The sequence below is a fragment of the Hypoxylon fragiforme genome (assembly GCF_022984875.1).
Source record: "Hypoxylon fragiforme strain CBS 206.31 chromosome Unknown GGS25scaffold_2, whole genome shotgun sequence".
In the NCBI taxonomy this organism is placed as follows: domain Eukaryota; kingdom Fungi; phylum Ascomycota; class Sordariomycetes; order Xylariales; family Hypoxylaceae; genus Hypoxylon; species Hypoxylon fragiforme.
The window spans coordinates 3,480,471-3,497,704 of NW_026054757.1; the positions used below are offsets into that span (position 1 = coordinate 3,480,471).

At 47.2% G+C, this 17,234-nt stretch overlaps 4 protein-coding genes across 4 annotated transcripts; 2 read left to right on the top strand and 2 right to left on the bottom strand.

Annotated features, from left to right (window-relative positions):
* Positions 1–199: 199 nt before the first annotated feature.
* GGS25DRAFT_477897 (uncharacterized protein) lies at positions 200–2,052 on the bottom strand. The gene is made up of 2 exons (XM_049259881.1): positions 1,320–2,052; positions 200–1,255 (listed from the first exon to the last, which is right to left on the bottom strand). Exons 1-2 carry the CDS (start codon positions 1,453–1,455, stop codon positions 549–551), a joined length of 843 nt encoding a protein of 280 aa, XP_049120515.1. The 5' UTR covers positions 1,456–2,052; the 3' UTR covers positions 200–548.
* A 5,643-nt stretch (positions 2,053–7,695) lies between these two features.
* Positions 7,696–11,209, top strand: GGS25DRAFT_477902 (uncharacterized protein). The gene is made up of 2 exons (XM_049259882.1): positions 7,696–8,169; positions 8,266–11,209. The coding sequence occupies exons 1-2, from the start codon at positions 8,142–8,144 to the stop codon at positions 10,890–10,892; spliced, it is 2,655 nt and encodes an 884-aa protein (XP_049120516.1). The 5' UTR covers positions 7,696–8,141; the 3' UTR covers positions 10,893–11,209.
* A 467-nt stretch (positions 11,210–11,676) lies between these two features.
* On the top strand, positions 11,677–13,270 carry GGS25DRAFT_477905 (uncharacterized protein). Its single transcript, XM_049259883.1, has 2 exons — positions 11,677–12,164; positions 12,273–13,270. The coding sequence occupies exons 1-2, from the start codon at positions 11,991–11,993 to the stop codon at positions 13,194–13,196; spliced, it is 1,098 nt and encodes a 365-aa protein (XP_049120517.1). The 5' UTR covers positions 11,677–11,990; the 3' UTR covers positions 13,197–13,270.
* Positions 13,271–14,496: 1,226 nt separating this feature from the next.
* On the bottom strand, positions 14,497–16,427 carry GGS25DRAFT_143316 (uncharacterized protein). Its single transcript, XM_049256331.1, has one exon. The coding sequence runs from the start codon at positions 16,163–16,165 to the stop codon at positions 14,801–14,803; it is 1,365 nt and encodes a 454-aa protein (XP_049120518.1). The 5' UTR covers positions 16,166–16,427; the 3' UTR covers positions 14,497–14,800.
* Between the last annotated feature and the right edge of the window lie 807 nt (positions 16,428–17,234).

Consider the following 17,234-nt stretch of genomic DNA (forward strand, 5'->3'; position numbering starts at 1 on the left):
GTATGTAAACTGTCGCCATCCATTTCCAACCCGATACCAGAGCAGTGCAAAGCTCCCAACACCACCCTTCCTTCCTTCCTTCCTTCCTTCCTTCTTCCCCTTTCCTTACCTTTCCCTTTCCATTTCCTTTCCTATCCTCTCCTATTCGCTCCTTTAATTTGCTTTCGATCCTGTCTATTCTTTGCGAAAAGAGCGGAAGTATTCGATACTGCAGATGAAAAGGATTGAACCAGATTAAAAAAGATAAAAACGCCACTACATGATCTTGTAAATATAAAAAAGAGTAGTATATATCCATATAATCCCCCCTTTCTTCCCGGGAAGATTCAACCGTTGTTTATTAGGGCGGTTTTTTACTTTGCATTAAGATATCGACGTCACGTGGCTTCCATAATTTTATGTGCATTGTTGTTTGTAAAAATCAAAAATGTTGTTTAAATCATCGTCGTAGACTGACTGACTGCTAGATGTGGTAATCGCTAGATAGGTTGTCTGCTGATGTTGACATTGTTGTTGTATTTGTTGTTCTGATCCTCATCCCTCATCGACTACAGCAACGCGGCGAAGCCCGTCACGTACCATGTGAAGCTGAACAGGGTGATCAGACTCATGGTGATAGCGAAGCCGAGAGCTTGGCGGTCAGTGCCTCCCAACGCAGCACTGCACGTAGCGCACTTCCACTCGCCGAGGTCCTGGTACGGTCGGGCGGTGTACAGGCCGAAAGGCGACCCAACGAACGGCGCCAGGTATCCCGGCTCCGTGGTCCCACTGACCTCCGAGTCAGAGTCGAGGATGACTAGCGTGTACTGAGCCACGAGCAGCGGGCTCGCTATGGCGCTCTCGGCATACTTCTCCGTGTCCCACGTGAATGTGGCCGTGGGCTCGAACGTCATGTTCTGCGTCAGGGTCCATGTGGCTGTGGCAGTGGAGCAGGATATCAATACGTCGATGGCGGAGGGGGTGCCCTGCAGGGATGTGTAGTTCCAGACCCACGTGATGGGGGTCGGGTTGCCGATCCGGTAGAGTGATGTTCCGTCGGTGATGGCGGGTGTGATCATGGCAACGCCGCCGTTTCCATCGGTCGCGTTGAACGTTTGGTGTGTGGTGGCAGTGCTATTGCCAGAGGCCTTGGGAGCCGAGCCTGTGTTGAGGTTTGTGGTCTTAGGTTCGTTGGAGTCCGCGGTCGAGGTGGAGTCCTTCTTAGTTGTCGTAACTGGAGCTTCGTCGCTCGAGGCAGTTGATGTGGGTTGTGCAGCTTTAAGACTATTAGCAATCTGTTTCTCTTCCGGCGTGTAATGCTATTCAGCAGAATTACATACATGCTGTTGTTGTGCCATCATCTTGTCGGACTACAAGCGCATCTACATCTGGAAGCCAACCTGGCCATGCTGATGTGATAGGGGCACAAGCGAGGGCGAGGGCCAAGATTTGATTAAGACTCCGTGATCCCTTCATCGTAATTGTCTTGATGGAAGAAAGGCGGGAAAGTGAGATTGGACGGTCGAACAATTCGGAGAAATGTAAGGGGTGCGTAGGAACAGTACGCCACAAATAAATAGGTAAACACTCGAAACCCAATAACAATAATTATCTCCCTTCCTCGGGATTGGGCAGTGGCCGGTAATGTCTCTCCCACTCTCGCTCTTGTGTGTTCACTTCGATTCGACTTCGTGTACTCGATATCCTATTTTCCTCCGCCCGATGATACGATGTGAATGTGGATTTTCCGATAAAAACAAGAATCAAGCAAATATGCAGCCAACCAAATTCGGACTCCCCCAATGAGGATGTAAAATCACGGCTTGTTTATTATTTCTTCCTTTTGCCAGACTAAGCGAATGTTATGAGTACTGAAGGGCAAGCAAGCAGTACTAAAAAGCGAATGACAGGTTGAACGATGAGATATTGGGATCAATTCATCGGTGTGTGTTGGTGAGGTGGTTGGAATGGGAATAAGGAAGAAAAAAAGACACAAAAAGACAAAATACGGGAAGAGATGGGATGATGGGCTTCAGTGTGGTACAAAGTACGAGGTACGAAATACTTTCATGCCTTGCATTTGTCCGCTAAACATTTGAACCCTTGAAATGGAAGATTCGATTGGCCAGGGTCAGACCATGAACACGAGAAGTGCTGGTAGGAGCTGGCAGCCTGTGGCAGGAGTAACATGGCACTCACTGCCAAAAACGGTTTGGCGAATTCGGTAGGTGCGGTAATCGGGTTACATTCTCATCCCTATCGTGGATTGTGACTGGCTCTGCCATTTGAGATCCATAATCGTGGCGTAGGGGTAAAGGACCTCCGACTACTAAAGGTACCCGGAACTTGAATTGACCTAGAATCTTAGTGGGTACTTGCCTACAATACTACTATATTGAGATGATATTACTGGGGTATGTACTTTTTCTTCAATGTTCTTTTTTTCTTCAAATCTTCTTCTTGTTTTGGAAGGCTCAAGTTGTTCCATCATATATCATGAGGTACTGTATGTTTAATGTTTGTTACCGTCTCGTTGGATCTTAGATGGTATGTGACATGAATCATAAGCATACCTGTATTTACGAAGTACATATGTAAGACCAACATGAAGTAATCCACAAAAGTAGTTACCTGCCTACATCTTCATGTGTAACTACTACATAGGTATGTACCTACCACCCCCGTCGAACTAGTCGCAAGTTGAAGCCGCTACAACGTTAACTTGTCTAAAAATAGGATTATTCAACGTCGTCTTATTATCCAAGTTTATGTGCACCTAAATTTGTATACACGGGTACTTACCTAATAGTCGACTACAACTACAATACTTTTATATCCACTCAAACGACCTCACAACATTCTTGAAAAGGATGATGAATAACTAGTAGCTTGATTAATCTTGTGAAGGTTATCATGATAGTCATCTTTTTTCTCAACCCCACCATAGTATCATGCGTAGTACATAAGGAGCATTACACAATGCAGACGGGAAGGTTAAACGTAAACGCAATCTCTTAATGGCGAGATTGACAAGACTCTTAAATGTGCGCATAATACCTTTGAATATGTATGTCTCGGCATACCTATGGACTCAGAGTTCACACACGTACTCCATGAGCAAACTACTTGCGTTTTTGACATACACTTGAAATATCACAAGGAATCTCATGAAGATGAGACGTGGTGGTCTTGGGATAAGACAAGAAGCTTACAATAGAGGGTAAGCAGAGAACTGGTGATGGATTGTGTGGGTTGGCAGTACTTCTGTTGATATAAGTCACGCTCTAGTTAGTATTTAAGAATCAGTCGTCAACTAGAAACATGCATAATAAACATCTAGATCAGCACTTATTAGCTTGGATTGTTAACAGGAGTCTAGTGGGCTTCCTAAGGGGACCTAGGCGTCTAACAGCTAGCAGATATATCAAGAGGACTGGCAATAAATATAGAGAGCTTTATGTACTTATAAACAGACCGTACCCTCCGCGTATATGTCCACAGCTCTTCGTGTACTATTTTTTTTGTTTCTCTACCTTTTAGTTAGGACATACGGCATACCTATAGAATCAAGGAGTATAAAAATGAATGTGCTTCATGATACACTCAGTACACCGTTCTATCAACTGGAGGTTCGACAGATTGGGGATCTGATGGCAGCCTTAGAGAACACGAAACGACTATCGCACTATGTAACTAAAGATCGTGGGGTCTAGAAGGATGCAACTGAAATTTATAGATAGAACACCTACTGTGTTTGTTCATTGCTTCCTATCTCGTATTTGTGATATGAGTTTCTTAAAGTATTTTTCCTTGTAGACAGTTTGATTGTAGCCAAATTAACGAGCCCTATCATTAGAAAAGTTCAAAGTGAACCCAATAATCATCTCGATTCGTTGAAGAGAATAAAAGTCTAGGTCTTTCCTGGGAGCAAGGCTTCCAGCATTTGTTCATAGGCCTAAATGAATACAGTGAGAAGATACGTGATTTGCACACTTCATGCTACCAACTTCTCACTCTCAGATATGTTCGTATATCTATGGATTTAACAAGGAACCTGAACAATAGGGACCATTCTCTCACTTATTGATTGCCGTATAATGTAAAAGATCCCCTGTAGGAACCATCAATGGTGTTTATGATACTTGAGTAGTATCTAATATACAGCCATATATATATGATAGCACCTATCTACTTGAGCTTCACGGCACTCTCTCACTATCTAGTCAGCGTCCTATCCTTTGCCCTCATATTTACCATAGTAACCATACCCATCCCTGGTTATCGTCCGATCTATCCTATCCAGTAAGTGCCCGATACAGGCCAATCAGCAGCCATCATGTTGATTCTCTCGTGGTTGCCTTATTTATAAGGTATGAGGTTTGCTTTATTTTATTTTATTTTATTTTACGTAGTTGTCCAATGTAGGTAAGGCGTACCAAGTCACCCTCGGGCAGTCATCCTAATCACTCCGCCGCCTGTTTTCTATTTAAATAATTTTTTCCGTCGGTCTTTTGTTTTGTTTTCCTACTTCCTTCATCCCAAGAACGTCGTCATCTAAACAGGCAAGTTTCGCCGCCATCTCATTATCATCCAAATTTCCTGCTCTACCCTATTATTCACGCCTGATTAACAACTACATATACATCGAAATTATTTTTGTCATTGCTAACTTATTTTCCATTAGTATTCTCGCGTGAACGACACGCAATATTACCAAGATGGAGTCCCTCGAGTTCGACTGGGTACGAATCGACAAAGTGTATTTCTATACACTTCTGCAACTGTAAGTTACAAATCGAATTGCCTTTACTACATCCTCTCATAACGACGTATAACTAACAAGACTACTCGACAGGGCCGATATTGTAAGTACTGGCAATTGACGGCCCGATTGAACTTGTGACCTGACTCGGCCGTTTAGCACGAAGAAGAGCGAGTTGCAGGAACTTTCAAGCCTAGCAAGAACGCCCACACTGTTGTGTGCCTTCAGAAGAACGAGTATGAAGACCTTCTGAAGATCATGAAGCATCATAGTATGTAGCTAATTCTCACCCACCCAACCTGCTTTAACCCTAAGTATTCTAATTATTTTCATCAGAGAACCTGAAGGCCAATCTCTCGGCCGAGTTTGGATTCACCGAGGCGCGTCTCGAAGTAAGTAGTACTATTTCCTGATCACACTTAATCTTCCTAGTCTCCCATGAACATTCTATCCCATGGCGAAGTCATTTGATCCTCTTACTTGAGCCTACTTGCTCCATCGGGACTAACCAGTCACAGCAACTATCTTGCGATCTGCCGACTAATTTGGAGCGCACATTCGCCGAGGCCAGCACTTCTGCCACCGGACGCGATCCACAGGCTGATCAGGTTGTTGGTGATTGGCGAGCCGGCATGATGTTATCACGATCTCAGCCATTCCTCCCCGCGACCTCGGGCAATCAAGGCCCATTCCTCCCCGCGAACTCGGGCAATCAAGGCCCATCCCAGTCGTCCTGGTCCCCTCGAGTCTACAAGCCAGTTTCTGACGTTGGAAGTGACGAGCAACCCCAGCTTCTCGCCTTCCCGCTTTCGTGCAAGCGAACTGTCCTGTTGGCCCATTTGCCGCATGGCGTAGCCTATTGGGAGCTAAGCCGAGCCATTTCCGGTGGTAATCTAGTGGACCTGTCAATCAACGAAGATGACCGCACCGCCCAAGTTTCTTTCCTCTTGGAGGAAAACGCTCGAGAATTCTATGAGTTCTCAAAGCAGGTCGATGTCCTGATTAAGGGCAAACGGGTCAGGAATTCCCCCACCCTTTTCTAGCAATCGCTTGACTAACAGCTATGAATATTACAGGTCCTTGTTAAGTGGCCTGCTGATCAGAACTATCAAATCACCTCTTCCCTCCGATCGCTTATTGCCTGCGGCGCCACCCGCAGTCTCGTCATTCGAGACTGCGATGAGAACTTAACTGAATGGAGTGTCCGCGATGACCTGGACCATATTCACAACCTTGTTATTATAAAGGTTGCATTTGTAGGACGTGACTGTTACGTCCAGACGAACTCCGTCAACCACGCCTTCTATGCCAAGACATGCCTGGCAAGCCAGCTGTAAGTATTCCTTCAAACAGCCTTGGATGGAAAAAGACTAACAAGCATGTCATAGGAAGTATCGAGATTGCCAGATTGATTGGGATGATGACGAGTGTGACCGACCACTAAACCCCACCTGGAACATGGTATTGACCGGTAACCAAAATGAATCCGGACCTCAGCAGTCCTACAAGGATGACGTGAGTATGTACTAGTCTTGTGATGGCTCCAGTGATCCTTTCGCGTTTTGCTTTAGTCCTGTGTATTGAACAGGCCATGTTATGAGAGGGAGTCCAAAAGTACAATGGTTTTTATCGAAGAAAAGAAAATGGGCAACTCATGTGTGAAGCCGGAGTCATAGATTGCTAGCTATGAACTGCCCCTATGTACCTAGTCACAAATTGAGAACTCGGAGTTGCTCATTCATAAGAAAAAAGGTGATGGAATGGGGTATTTCCATTACTACTAATCGTGAAGTTTCGTAGTAGCAGATTGATGAATATTCTAGTTAACCTAAATCAACCTACAGACAGGACCAACCTCGGGCCGGTCCCTTGGACATACCTAGCCTCATACCCAATAGGAGGTCTTCCATACAAACACAGCTTCTAGAATTAGCAACCCCCACGTTTCTGTTAGCCCCACCACATGGACCCGATACCGTGGACTTGGATTATCTTGATTGATCGCGCTAACTTCGGTAGCAGGGTTAGTTGCTGCAAGTACTCAAGTATTTTAATTCTCTCTGTCTACATACTATGTACAGTGTCATACACGTGTATTGATGCATGTGTGTCTCATGTAAGTGATCTCCCTAGGGTAAACTAAACGGTTTTAAATAGTAGACTGTAGTATACTAGGTTAGGTTAGTTATAGGTATTTGGAGAGACATACATGTAGTATCACAAAGGAGCAATCGCTAGAGAACTTAATTAATATTTGCATCTTGTGCAACTGCATGTTGGAGGGGTACATACATACTGATATGATTAGGAGGTGACTCCGATGTCTACGTATCGTACCTACTGTACTATGTAGTATTGACGTTACTTTTCTTGTAGATCATTCCTTTGACCTTCTACATTCTTCATTCGTATTGGTAGCCTTTTGGTACATTACTCTGTATCTACAGTATGTATTTATACTCTGTATCTATAACCATTGGACTGGCGGTTTTTATGTATCTGCTTACGCGACTATAATTTCTACAAGATACAGACAACTATAGCCATGACACTCGCCAAAGATCATTTCCACGATGTCATTGAGTCATGCCATAAATCAAATATGATGTTGCAAGGCATATGAATTCCAGATTTATCCCAAGATTGTTTGGGGCCTCAGCGATAGGCATATTGTATAAGTACCTGACCCTTTTAAGGTAGTCATCTATGTATTGATTGGGCATGCACGCTACCTACCTAGTAGTAACTAGATTCAAAATCAAGATGTATCGCATCTTCAGAAGTACTTACTAGTACATGTATCATCTACAAAACCCGCATTAGCAGAATCTGGCTTGCTTGGCAATCATGGGTGCAATCAGCACGAGCCACGTTCCCTACAGTGCAGGTGCTAGGCCGATACATACAAGCTTATCAGCCACAATCTCACTCCTCAAGCTTCTTAATCCCCACCTCGGTAGATCTTCCACTTTTCCACTTTCAACTCAGAATTACAGTTGACAACTAGTACCACTACTGAATCTCTTCCTAAAACAAAAACAGAGAAAAAACAAAAACAACAACAGCAATTACAAACAGTAGGAATACTTTATTGCACTCTAGCACTTTTTACTTTCAACCTTTCTTTATTCTACTTGTGCGTAGTGGTAATTTTCCACATCGTTACAAACTCCACTTGCTTTCTCCCCCCCATCTCTATCAGCTTATTAGAAGCTCTCAACCTCTCAACCTCTCTCTCTCTCTCTCTCTCTCTCATTACCCCCACCCCACCTCACATCCTAACTCGACACCTCACCCCATTAATTGGATGCTGCCCAGTCCGACTACGCAGTTGTCTTTTGTCTTTTTCCAGCCAGCCTCACTTCTATGATTATGCGAAAAGGTCAACAGTGTCACTGTAATGCAATTCAAAATGACGTTGGAAGATTGTATGCTTTATCTCTCCTTCTCCTACATTCAATCGCTTGTTCAATTAGGCGCGAGGGTTAAGCGCGTCGGGTCGCTATGAGCTAACAGTTTTGTAGGGTTGGACGACCTTTGCGTCCGCTTCATCATTAATCTCCCGAGAGAGGATCTATCCTCTGTAGCCCGAATATGCTTTCAAATCGAGGAGGCACAATGGTTTTACGAGGATTTCATCCGCCCTTTAGACCCTACCCTACCCTCCATGTCCTTACGAAGCTTCAGCCTTAAGATGTTCCAGCACTGCCCGCTGCTCGCATCATTCTCTGCCGACATCCATATCAAGGCCTTTGAAGAATTTATGCAATACAAGACTAGAGTACCCGTCCGTGGAGCTGTCATGCTCAATGAACATATGGATGCCGCTGTTCTGGTCCGAGGGTACAAGAAAGGCGCGAGCTGGAGTTTCCCTCGGGGGAAAATCAACAAAGACGAGGACGACCTCGACTGTGCTGTTCGCGAGGTCTACGAGGAGACTGGGTTTGATCTTCGAGAATCGGGCCTCGTCAGCAGAAACGAACCAGTACATCCTCTTGAGGTTACTATGCATGATCAACAAGTGAGGTTGTATGTGTTCCGTGGTGTACCCGAAAACACCGTGTTTGAGACGAGGACGAGAAAAGAGATTGGCGATATTAAGTGGTATAAGGTCGAGGATCTCCCGGCCTACCGTAAGAAAAAGGGTGGAAGAAATTACGCCACCGATGGTCCTTCGAAAGACAAATTTTACATGGTGGCGCCTTTCATGGTCCAGTTACGGCAGTGGGTAATCAAGCAGAAGAAACTTGACGCCCCCAAGATCGGCTCCGATATGAATTACCACCACCATCAGGGATTCTACGATGATAATTTGACGGACGACAATGTGGTCCACGAGCCAACCCATGTATCGCCTAGCCGAGGCACAAACCCCAAGTTCATTGATAGCGCCACGGAGGAGTTACAACGTCTTCTTAAAGTTCAACCTCCGACACAAGGCTTACAAATCCCGACCCCTACCTCTACCTCTAACCAACTTGCGGGACACACACTCTTGGCTCTTTTGCAGCCCAAGTCAGAGAACGAACAGCCGGCGTATAGACATGTCCAAGCACCTCCCTACAACACCTTTACCCATGCGCCGCACGAGCACCAACAACCTCAACCTCATCATCACCATCAATACCCTAGTCATCCAGAGCAAAGAATGCCTGCTCCCGAGTACAGGATGACGCAGCAGCTTCCAACGGAAGCAAATGTAAACATGGGCTACTCACAACCAGCCCGAGCTCGACCGTACGTAAATGTCTCCACTGAGCTCCCTCATCCCCCAACCTACTCGGAACACCCCCCTCAATTCCGGAACCAACCCGTAAACCTCGTACACCCGCAGCCCTTACCACCCCAAGTACAGAAGGCAATGCTTCTACGTGGCATGGCCTCATCTCCACAAATCGCAGATTCTACTGCCAATCGATCAGGCCCGTCCAACTTTCCATCTGGGTTATCACAAGAAATCCAGTATACCACACAAGCACCCCAAGTACATCACCATATTGCGCAGGGTGCTCACAACGAGAACAGAATGCCTCCTCAGTTGCCTGTGCAGTCAGCCAACTTATTGAACGTCCTCAAGGGAAGTGCCTCACAAGCGAATGCTGGTCAGCGCCCTGGCTCAGACTCACCGCACCAGTCTACCAACGTACATGCTGGCCAAAGCCACCCGCACCCGTTCCCTGCCTCCGGCAATGGAGGCAATGGATTCGCTGGTCAGTATGGTGCCCCGGCCATGCAACCCAGCTTTAGCAATTCGGGACTGCTCAAGAGTCATGCGTCCACCCCAGATTCTAGCGCGCCACTTGCGCGCCCGACCGACAAACATCGCGCAGGTTTGCTTGACATGTTCAAGAAGACGGGGTCCCCATTATCGCAGGGCCAGCTTGATGGAGAGAGCGAGAAGAAGAGGCAGTGGAACAATTCGTCCCCCTCTACTGCAAACACTTTACGGACAGCGGCCCACGAAACCGGGCGCCCGATGGTCATGAACCCTGAAACGAACCTACCATTTGGTGCCCTCAGCATATTATCTCGGTCTCGGCCCAGTGCCTCGCCAACTGGAAGCGCAGCTGTCTCAGCTAAGCATGCGGGTGACGCCAGTCGATATTCAGCCGTGGGATCCCAGCCAAGTCCGAGCCTATCGCATGACAAAACCTCGCCTTCATTCACGAAGGCACAATCGCGTCCTCGTCAGTTGCCACCACCGAAGACACAGCAGATGGGACAGTCATCGCCCAGATCTTACGCCGGCTCGATGCAATCGTATCCGTATGGTGCTAGCCAAGAGGCGGCGTCAAACACGTACTTATTTTCGAATCCACCTTCAGCGTCATCGTTGCCAGTCCCAGGAGGTTTACAGTTCCGGAAGAACTCAACGACAGAGCACAAGAATACTCTCCTATCCCTCTTTGGAAAGCCGAGTTCGAACGCTGAATCAAGTAAGGGGAAGGAGGTGGCGGTAGCGGATCAGTTGGAGCCTGGGGATACTCAACGATCTCGATTAAGTTCCTTCACTTCTGCTGGGGGCGAGGCTACGATGGGAGTGCGAGGAAACAAGTCGAGACGTGGGAGCCAGGCGCCGCCGCTGTCGCCTGCGGATAGGGACTTTTTGATGAATTTCCTAGAGTCGGCATCTGGCAATGTTAGGCGTTGATCGTATTTTGGCGCCTTTCACGATATAGAAGGGCTGGCAGGAAAGAGAGAAGGGGGAGGGTAGATTTAACGGTGCTAGGCATAATGGGTAAAAGTAAAAAGTGCGGTCATTGGAGCTATTGATAGTCGTTCGTATACCCTCATAGTTTTAGGGCGGGCGTCGGTCTATTTCGCATAATATGCGTTTGACATTTCTGCATTACCCGAGCTGGCCGATCGTTCTTCGTGACTGTAAGTGCATACGTGTATGTACGCCTGTCTACATAAACTTTCCACTGCGATACTTAATTTTTACAAAACAATACAAGCCGGTTTGTGTGTAGGTAGCCTATATGTACGTAGGATTCAATACCTAGTAGTTACCTAGTAGGTAGTGTACCTATTTACTACCTACTATTCCTATTGCACATAACTAGGTGTTGGATCTGTTGATGTTCATCTCTCGTCTATCTTTCTGACATCTCATCTCGAGCTAAAATATCACCTGCATATAACTAACATTAGGTATTAGGGGGGAGGATATGTCTTGCAAATCACTGCAGAAGGAGTAAGTACAGTTGATGATATGCACGTGTAAGTAGCAGGTACCTAGTACACAGCTCCCTAGTACATACTTACCTAGTAGTTACTACCTGGTTAGTAGGTTAGAGCCTAGAGGTGTCAGGGGTGCTAAATATAGGCGTGGAGGTAATAATAAGGTTTACGGTCTCTGGTGCCCCACCAACGGTAAGAAAAGGGCGTCAGTTACCTCATACATATGTTACATATGTACTAAGGCAGGTGCCATACATTACATACCTCCAGCTAAGTAGTATACATACACCTACGTATTATAGCAACAACGCGTTTCGTCCGTATTTCGTATCATTTAACCTTTTAAACGCCTGACAACATACATCGACCTTAGCTGCAACCACGGCTTGTTTACGAAAATCAATTACGAAGTCACGCACCTACGAATACACAACTCATAAAAGCCTAATCAAGAGCCTCTCTCTCTCCCTTTAATACAGAATACTCGCAACAACAAAACCTACCTACCATTACGGTAAAAAAATACATAATCAATCCGACACCAAAAAAAATCGAAACAGAAAAGATGGCGCGACTAGCTCAAGCGCCCGCGACCCCCGGCCGGATCATATCCAACTCGGGATCCCTGACGGACCTCAACCGGCTGCTCGCCCGTCTGCAGGACAACATCCTCCACGCCAACGCCGAGCGCGAGCTGCAGCTGCGGACGAACGAGTATGAGCGCAGCAAGGCTAAAGCCGTATGTACTCTACCTACCGGCCTACCTATCCTCTTTCTCGACTCGTGCAAAAAGAATCAGGAAAAGGAAATGAATACTTACTAACCTCCTTCGCGTACTACTTATTAGAACATCGACTACGCCCGAACCCTCCTCACCGGTCTAGAGCAAGACGCGCTGGCCATCAAGGTGCACTCGCGTCGGCAGGAGGCGCAGGCGGACCTGAACCAGAAGCGGGAGGTGCTCGAGCAGGTGACCGAGCGGTACCTGGAGATCGAGGAGATAAGCCTGGACAGCGACGATAGCTCCGAGGGCGAGGACCTGCTGGGCGAGATCATCCACACCCCTAGCGAGAGTGCGGCTTCGACGTCCGGCGGGGCGGCTCAGCAGGGAGAAGAAGAAGAAGGAAATAGTGATGATGGCGGCCCAAGAGAGGAGGAGTACGGATCAGAAACAGACGCACACGGCTGGAACGATCCCCCCGAGCCGCGAATACCAGCCCAACCCCACCCCACAACGACCGCGACATCGTCTTCCCAAATACCCAGCATAACAACAACCGCAACACAGCCTCAGGAAACCGGCACATCAACAACCCAAGCCCTCCGCCCCCGCACCCTAGCAAAAGGCGACTCCCAACCAACCACAACCTCCAACCCCGAAAAAGGCGAAACTACCGCCCTCCGCACCCAGCTCTTCTCCTCCCACCCCTCCAACCCCACCACCGCAACAACCGAAGCCCTAATCGACCACCAGCGCGCCCAACAAGACGCCCTAACCGAATCCATGATAACCATGGCGCGCTCCCTCAAGGAGTCAACCCACCGCTTCGCCTCCGCCCTCCGCGAAGACGCCGACGTCCTCGTCGACGCGGGGCGCGGCCTCGAGAAGGGGGAGAACGGCCTCGGCGCCGTCGCTACCCGTCTCGCAAACCTGACGCGCGTTGGCGAGGGCAAGGGGTGGTGGGGGAGGGTGCTGCTGTATGTGTGGATAGCCGGGCTGGCGCTTTTCGCCCTGGTGCTGGTTTTTGTGTTGCCGAAGTTGAGGTTTTGATTTTGATTTTGATTTTTTTAGTGGATAAATCGGAGAAGAAGAAGAAGAAGAAAAGGAGGAAAGGAAGATGGAAAGAGGGGTGATAGTGTAATTCTGGCATAGCGATGAAATGGGATGGGTGGGGGAAAAAAGGGGGAGAAGGAGGTGGAAAAGAAGTTAGGTAATCGCAGGATGTATGTACGTATGTATGGATGGATGGATAGGTGTAAGGCTAGGCTAGGGTAACGAGATGATGATACCCACGAGTAAATACCTACTTACGAACAGACAGCTAGGGAAGGGGTTGAAGCAGAGAATGAGGTTCACGATCACATCCAGCCCCTCCCTCCCTCCCCACCTAGCTAGATCTATCAACAGAGGTTTCTACCGAAGAGGAATCCATGATATCGCGATAAGTTATGTGTTAGCAATCGTCAGTTATTGTTTTATCTATTTGTTATTTGCTATCACAGGGACGAGGTCAAACTATTCTACATACGTAAAGGGGCCATCTTGGCCCATCACCTCTCCCCTTCAGTACTGAAAGATGTTGAAAACAGCATCTGTGAGCAAAAATAAGAATCCACACATATAGTGAATGATACACTGTCCAAGGCCGGACGCTCAATCCATATTATGCCTCCCAGGCCCCTTCCTCTGTGCCTTTCCACGTGGACGTGCTTCCAGTCGGCTTAGGTACCTACTTTTTTTCCTTCCGGTACCTATTCGAATTATATTCGAACTGTCGGCTCATCATTGTTACTTACCATGCCTCTGAGTCTGGCCTGTACCTAGTAGCATTCCCAAGACATGATAATTGCATAACTACGTCTATCCTATCTATCGAGGACAAACCGCGGCCGGAAAAAAGGCTTTGTTGCCAATCCTGGTGGTTGTGGGGCTTTGGCTTAGGTATGTAGGTGTAAACGTCGCACCCACCCTCCCTATTGACACCCCGTTGAAGATGCCGGTTGCTTTCAGTATCCGGCGAAGGAGGAGGAGGAGGAGGAGAATAAGAAGAGAGAGAAATGCATTTTTTTTGAAAAAAATGTTGTGGACGTGTAGGTAGGTAGAATAAGATTTCTTTTGTGTGTGTGCGGTGGTGCTGTAGATGAAAAACTTTGACTTTTCTTCTTCTGGTGGACTCATAACCTTCATCTCCAGGGGACAAAGGGGAAGAAGGCGTGATCCCTTGAGTAAAGCTAATGCTTGAACTGAGAAAACTATATACGTAATTAATAGCACAGGTGCCAATATTATATATAACACTCCTGGAGTCATCTCCATGAAAGGAGCAGCTACGGCGTCTCCTAGCCTACCATTATCCTGGGTCAGACTATTTTATTCACTATGACACTTATAAACAGAGCTCGGGGGTATCTGACAACTAATACATAGTATTTACATTTCAAGAGCGAAGGAGCCCTAAAGCAAGGACACCATATGCCCTAGGCATTCCTACCTCCCTCGTTGACCCCCAACGACAGTAGATGGGTACAAACTCAAGGGGAATATCTCATGGGTATCATTACAAATCAGCCCCTAGCAATCTAGCCTTTACAAATGTCCTGCTTTTTACAGTTCAAATTGAACGGATAACACACACAGAGACAGACCCTTTTCCTCTAGAAAAAAGTGCTCTTCTTCTTCTGCATCTTCCCGGCATCTGCACTCCCCCCTCTCCTACGCCCCGAGTGAGGTAGAGGCTGGCTCGACGACGGAGCAACTGCATGTGGGGCCATGCCGTGGAACCAGCTACTTAAGCCTCCCCCGTGCGGTCGCGGCTCAGCGCTCAAGGGCCGCGGCGGTGGAATTGGGGGGTGTAACTGTGGGCCCTGTGCAAAACTTGGTCCTGCACTTGGTCGAGGAGGCAAGTTTGGTTTGGGGCCAAAATCTTGTCCTTGTATGCCGAATTCTTTCAGCAACCTCGCTGTCTCCTTGTCTACTTCAGCATCGCGGCGTCTTCGCTCCTTTTCCTCCTCATCTAACATCCTCTTGATGCGCTTCTGCTCCTCACGTTCCTGTTTCTCACGCTCCCGTTCCTCTTGCTGGACTAGTGCTTGAAGGCGCCTAGTTTCATTTTCGATTCTGGCATCCTGAGGCGGGGTTGGCTGTTGCGTGATAGGCGAGGTAGTGGTAGGTACATTTCCCAAAGCACTGGTCATGACAGGCGCCGGTGGTGTTGAGGTTGGACTTGGACTTGGTCGTGAATTCTTGCGCCTAGTTGGCGCGCCAGCAATATTAAAAGAGTCGCGGCTAGGGAAGAGGTATATCTCACGAATGACCTCGGCACCAAGCAGTAGTACAACTTCGAGACCTTTGCGATCCTCTATGTCTACCCTCTGTAAGTTGGGTTCGTATATAGTGACGCTGGATTCCCTCCCGTGCTTAAATAGTGCTATGGTGATGTCTGGATCCTTGTTCTTTCTGCCACCGATCGAAGTTCCCGTCATATAGCATGTCATGTCTTTAGAGAATTTGCTGTCTCGCTTCCACTTAAACATGATCTTGGGGGTGATGTTGCTTGCAACTGGTGTGGTTTGTTGGCGATCGACCTTGGCGGTTGAAGGCATGCGAAAACTCTGTTGTGGCATCTCAAACTCCCATGACTCCTTTCCGGTCCATGTACTCTTCTCTCCCTTCACCACAACCTGCTGTTCCGGGTTATAAAGCTGTATGGTGAATCCATCGGGTATGTTAGGTACAGGAGGGGGTGGAGCGCCATTTAGCTGTCGACTCTCGGCAGCGGAAAGGGGAAGTTGTTGAAGTTCGGGCTCAATCACGACTTCAGCAAAGATGACATCCTGAACGCACGCATCTTCTAAAGCCACGGCATATTTATTCTTCGACTGGGGTAAGTCCGGATTGATTCTCTGAAGGGAATATTCGGGCGTGGGCTCAGAGCCGTTCTGTGAGAAGTAAAGGACATCAAGGAGCGGGTTATTAGACGAATGTCTAAAGAAGAAGGTTGGCAAGTTCTCGTCGAGCATATTGAAGATTATCGCAATAATTGCGCGCGAATGGTGATTAGCGTGTACCTATATACTTTTTTATGATTGGGGCGCTCTCTACTTGACAGTATGTAGTGGCCAACAAGAATTTGCAGATGGGATAGTACATGTATGAACAATATGAACAATATAAGATATATGGTGTATTCGGAAGTTTGAAAATGAAGGAAGTCGAATTGGAAATAAATGTCCCGAAAAGAGTCGCAGCTGACCTGATGTTATGTGGGTGGTACGAAGTAAAGAAGACGGAAGGTACTGTACAGGTGACGAGGCAGCTGCGAGGCCAAAAAGCTAGGCGCGAATCGGCACCGTGGATACGATAAGCATGGAAAGATGGAAAGAGAGAGACAGAGAGAGGCTGAGTTCTACATAGTTACAAAAATAGCGGAAGCATGCCAAGGTAAGCTCCCCAAATGACGAAGATGTTCAATTCAAATCTTGGGCTCTCTGGTGGCTCTCTGGTGTTTCATAACAAACAGTTATCTACCTAGGTAAGTACTTAACTAGTAGATCAGGGAGAAACTAATATTAAATATTTGAACATGAAGCCATGTACCTAAAATGTATCCGAACCAAAAAGCATTGAATCTATATTGGAACTTGGAAGTCATGAGAATTGTATTCAATACAAGTTGAAAAGGGACACCGAAAGTTGGGGAAACGTTAAATGTACGCGTGACATATACATAGTAGGCATGTAGTTGCCGAGAGTTGTTAACGCGAAGCAATTCGTTTATAAGTCGTTTGCAGCATTGAAGCCCCTCCTTCTCCATGTTTCATTGTCGTCATGTGCTGCTTTGCTAACCTAGCAAATTGCTAACCCTGCCTTCTTTATGTTTGCGCCTGGTAAACCGTGAACTGGGCTTACAGGGACCCTCCCGGTACTAGTGGGCTAGTAGTACTGTAGTAGCCGTTTGGTGCCACAGACTTGGAAGGGCTGAGGAAAAGGGCTGTGTTTAGGTTCAAGGTTCCAGTTCCAACTTCTTCAGCTGCGCTTTCCGCTCACATTCATAAACCTCGCTCGGCCAACTCAGCTTCAGCATAATCA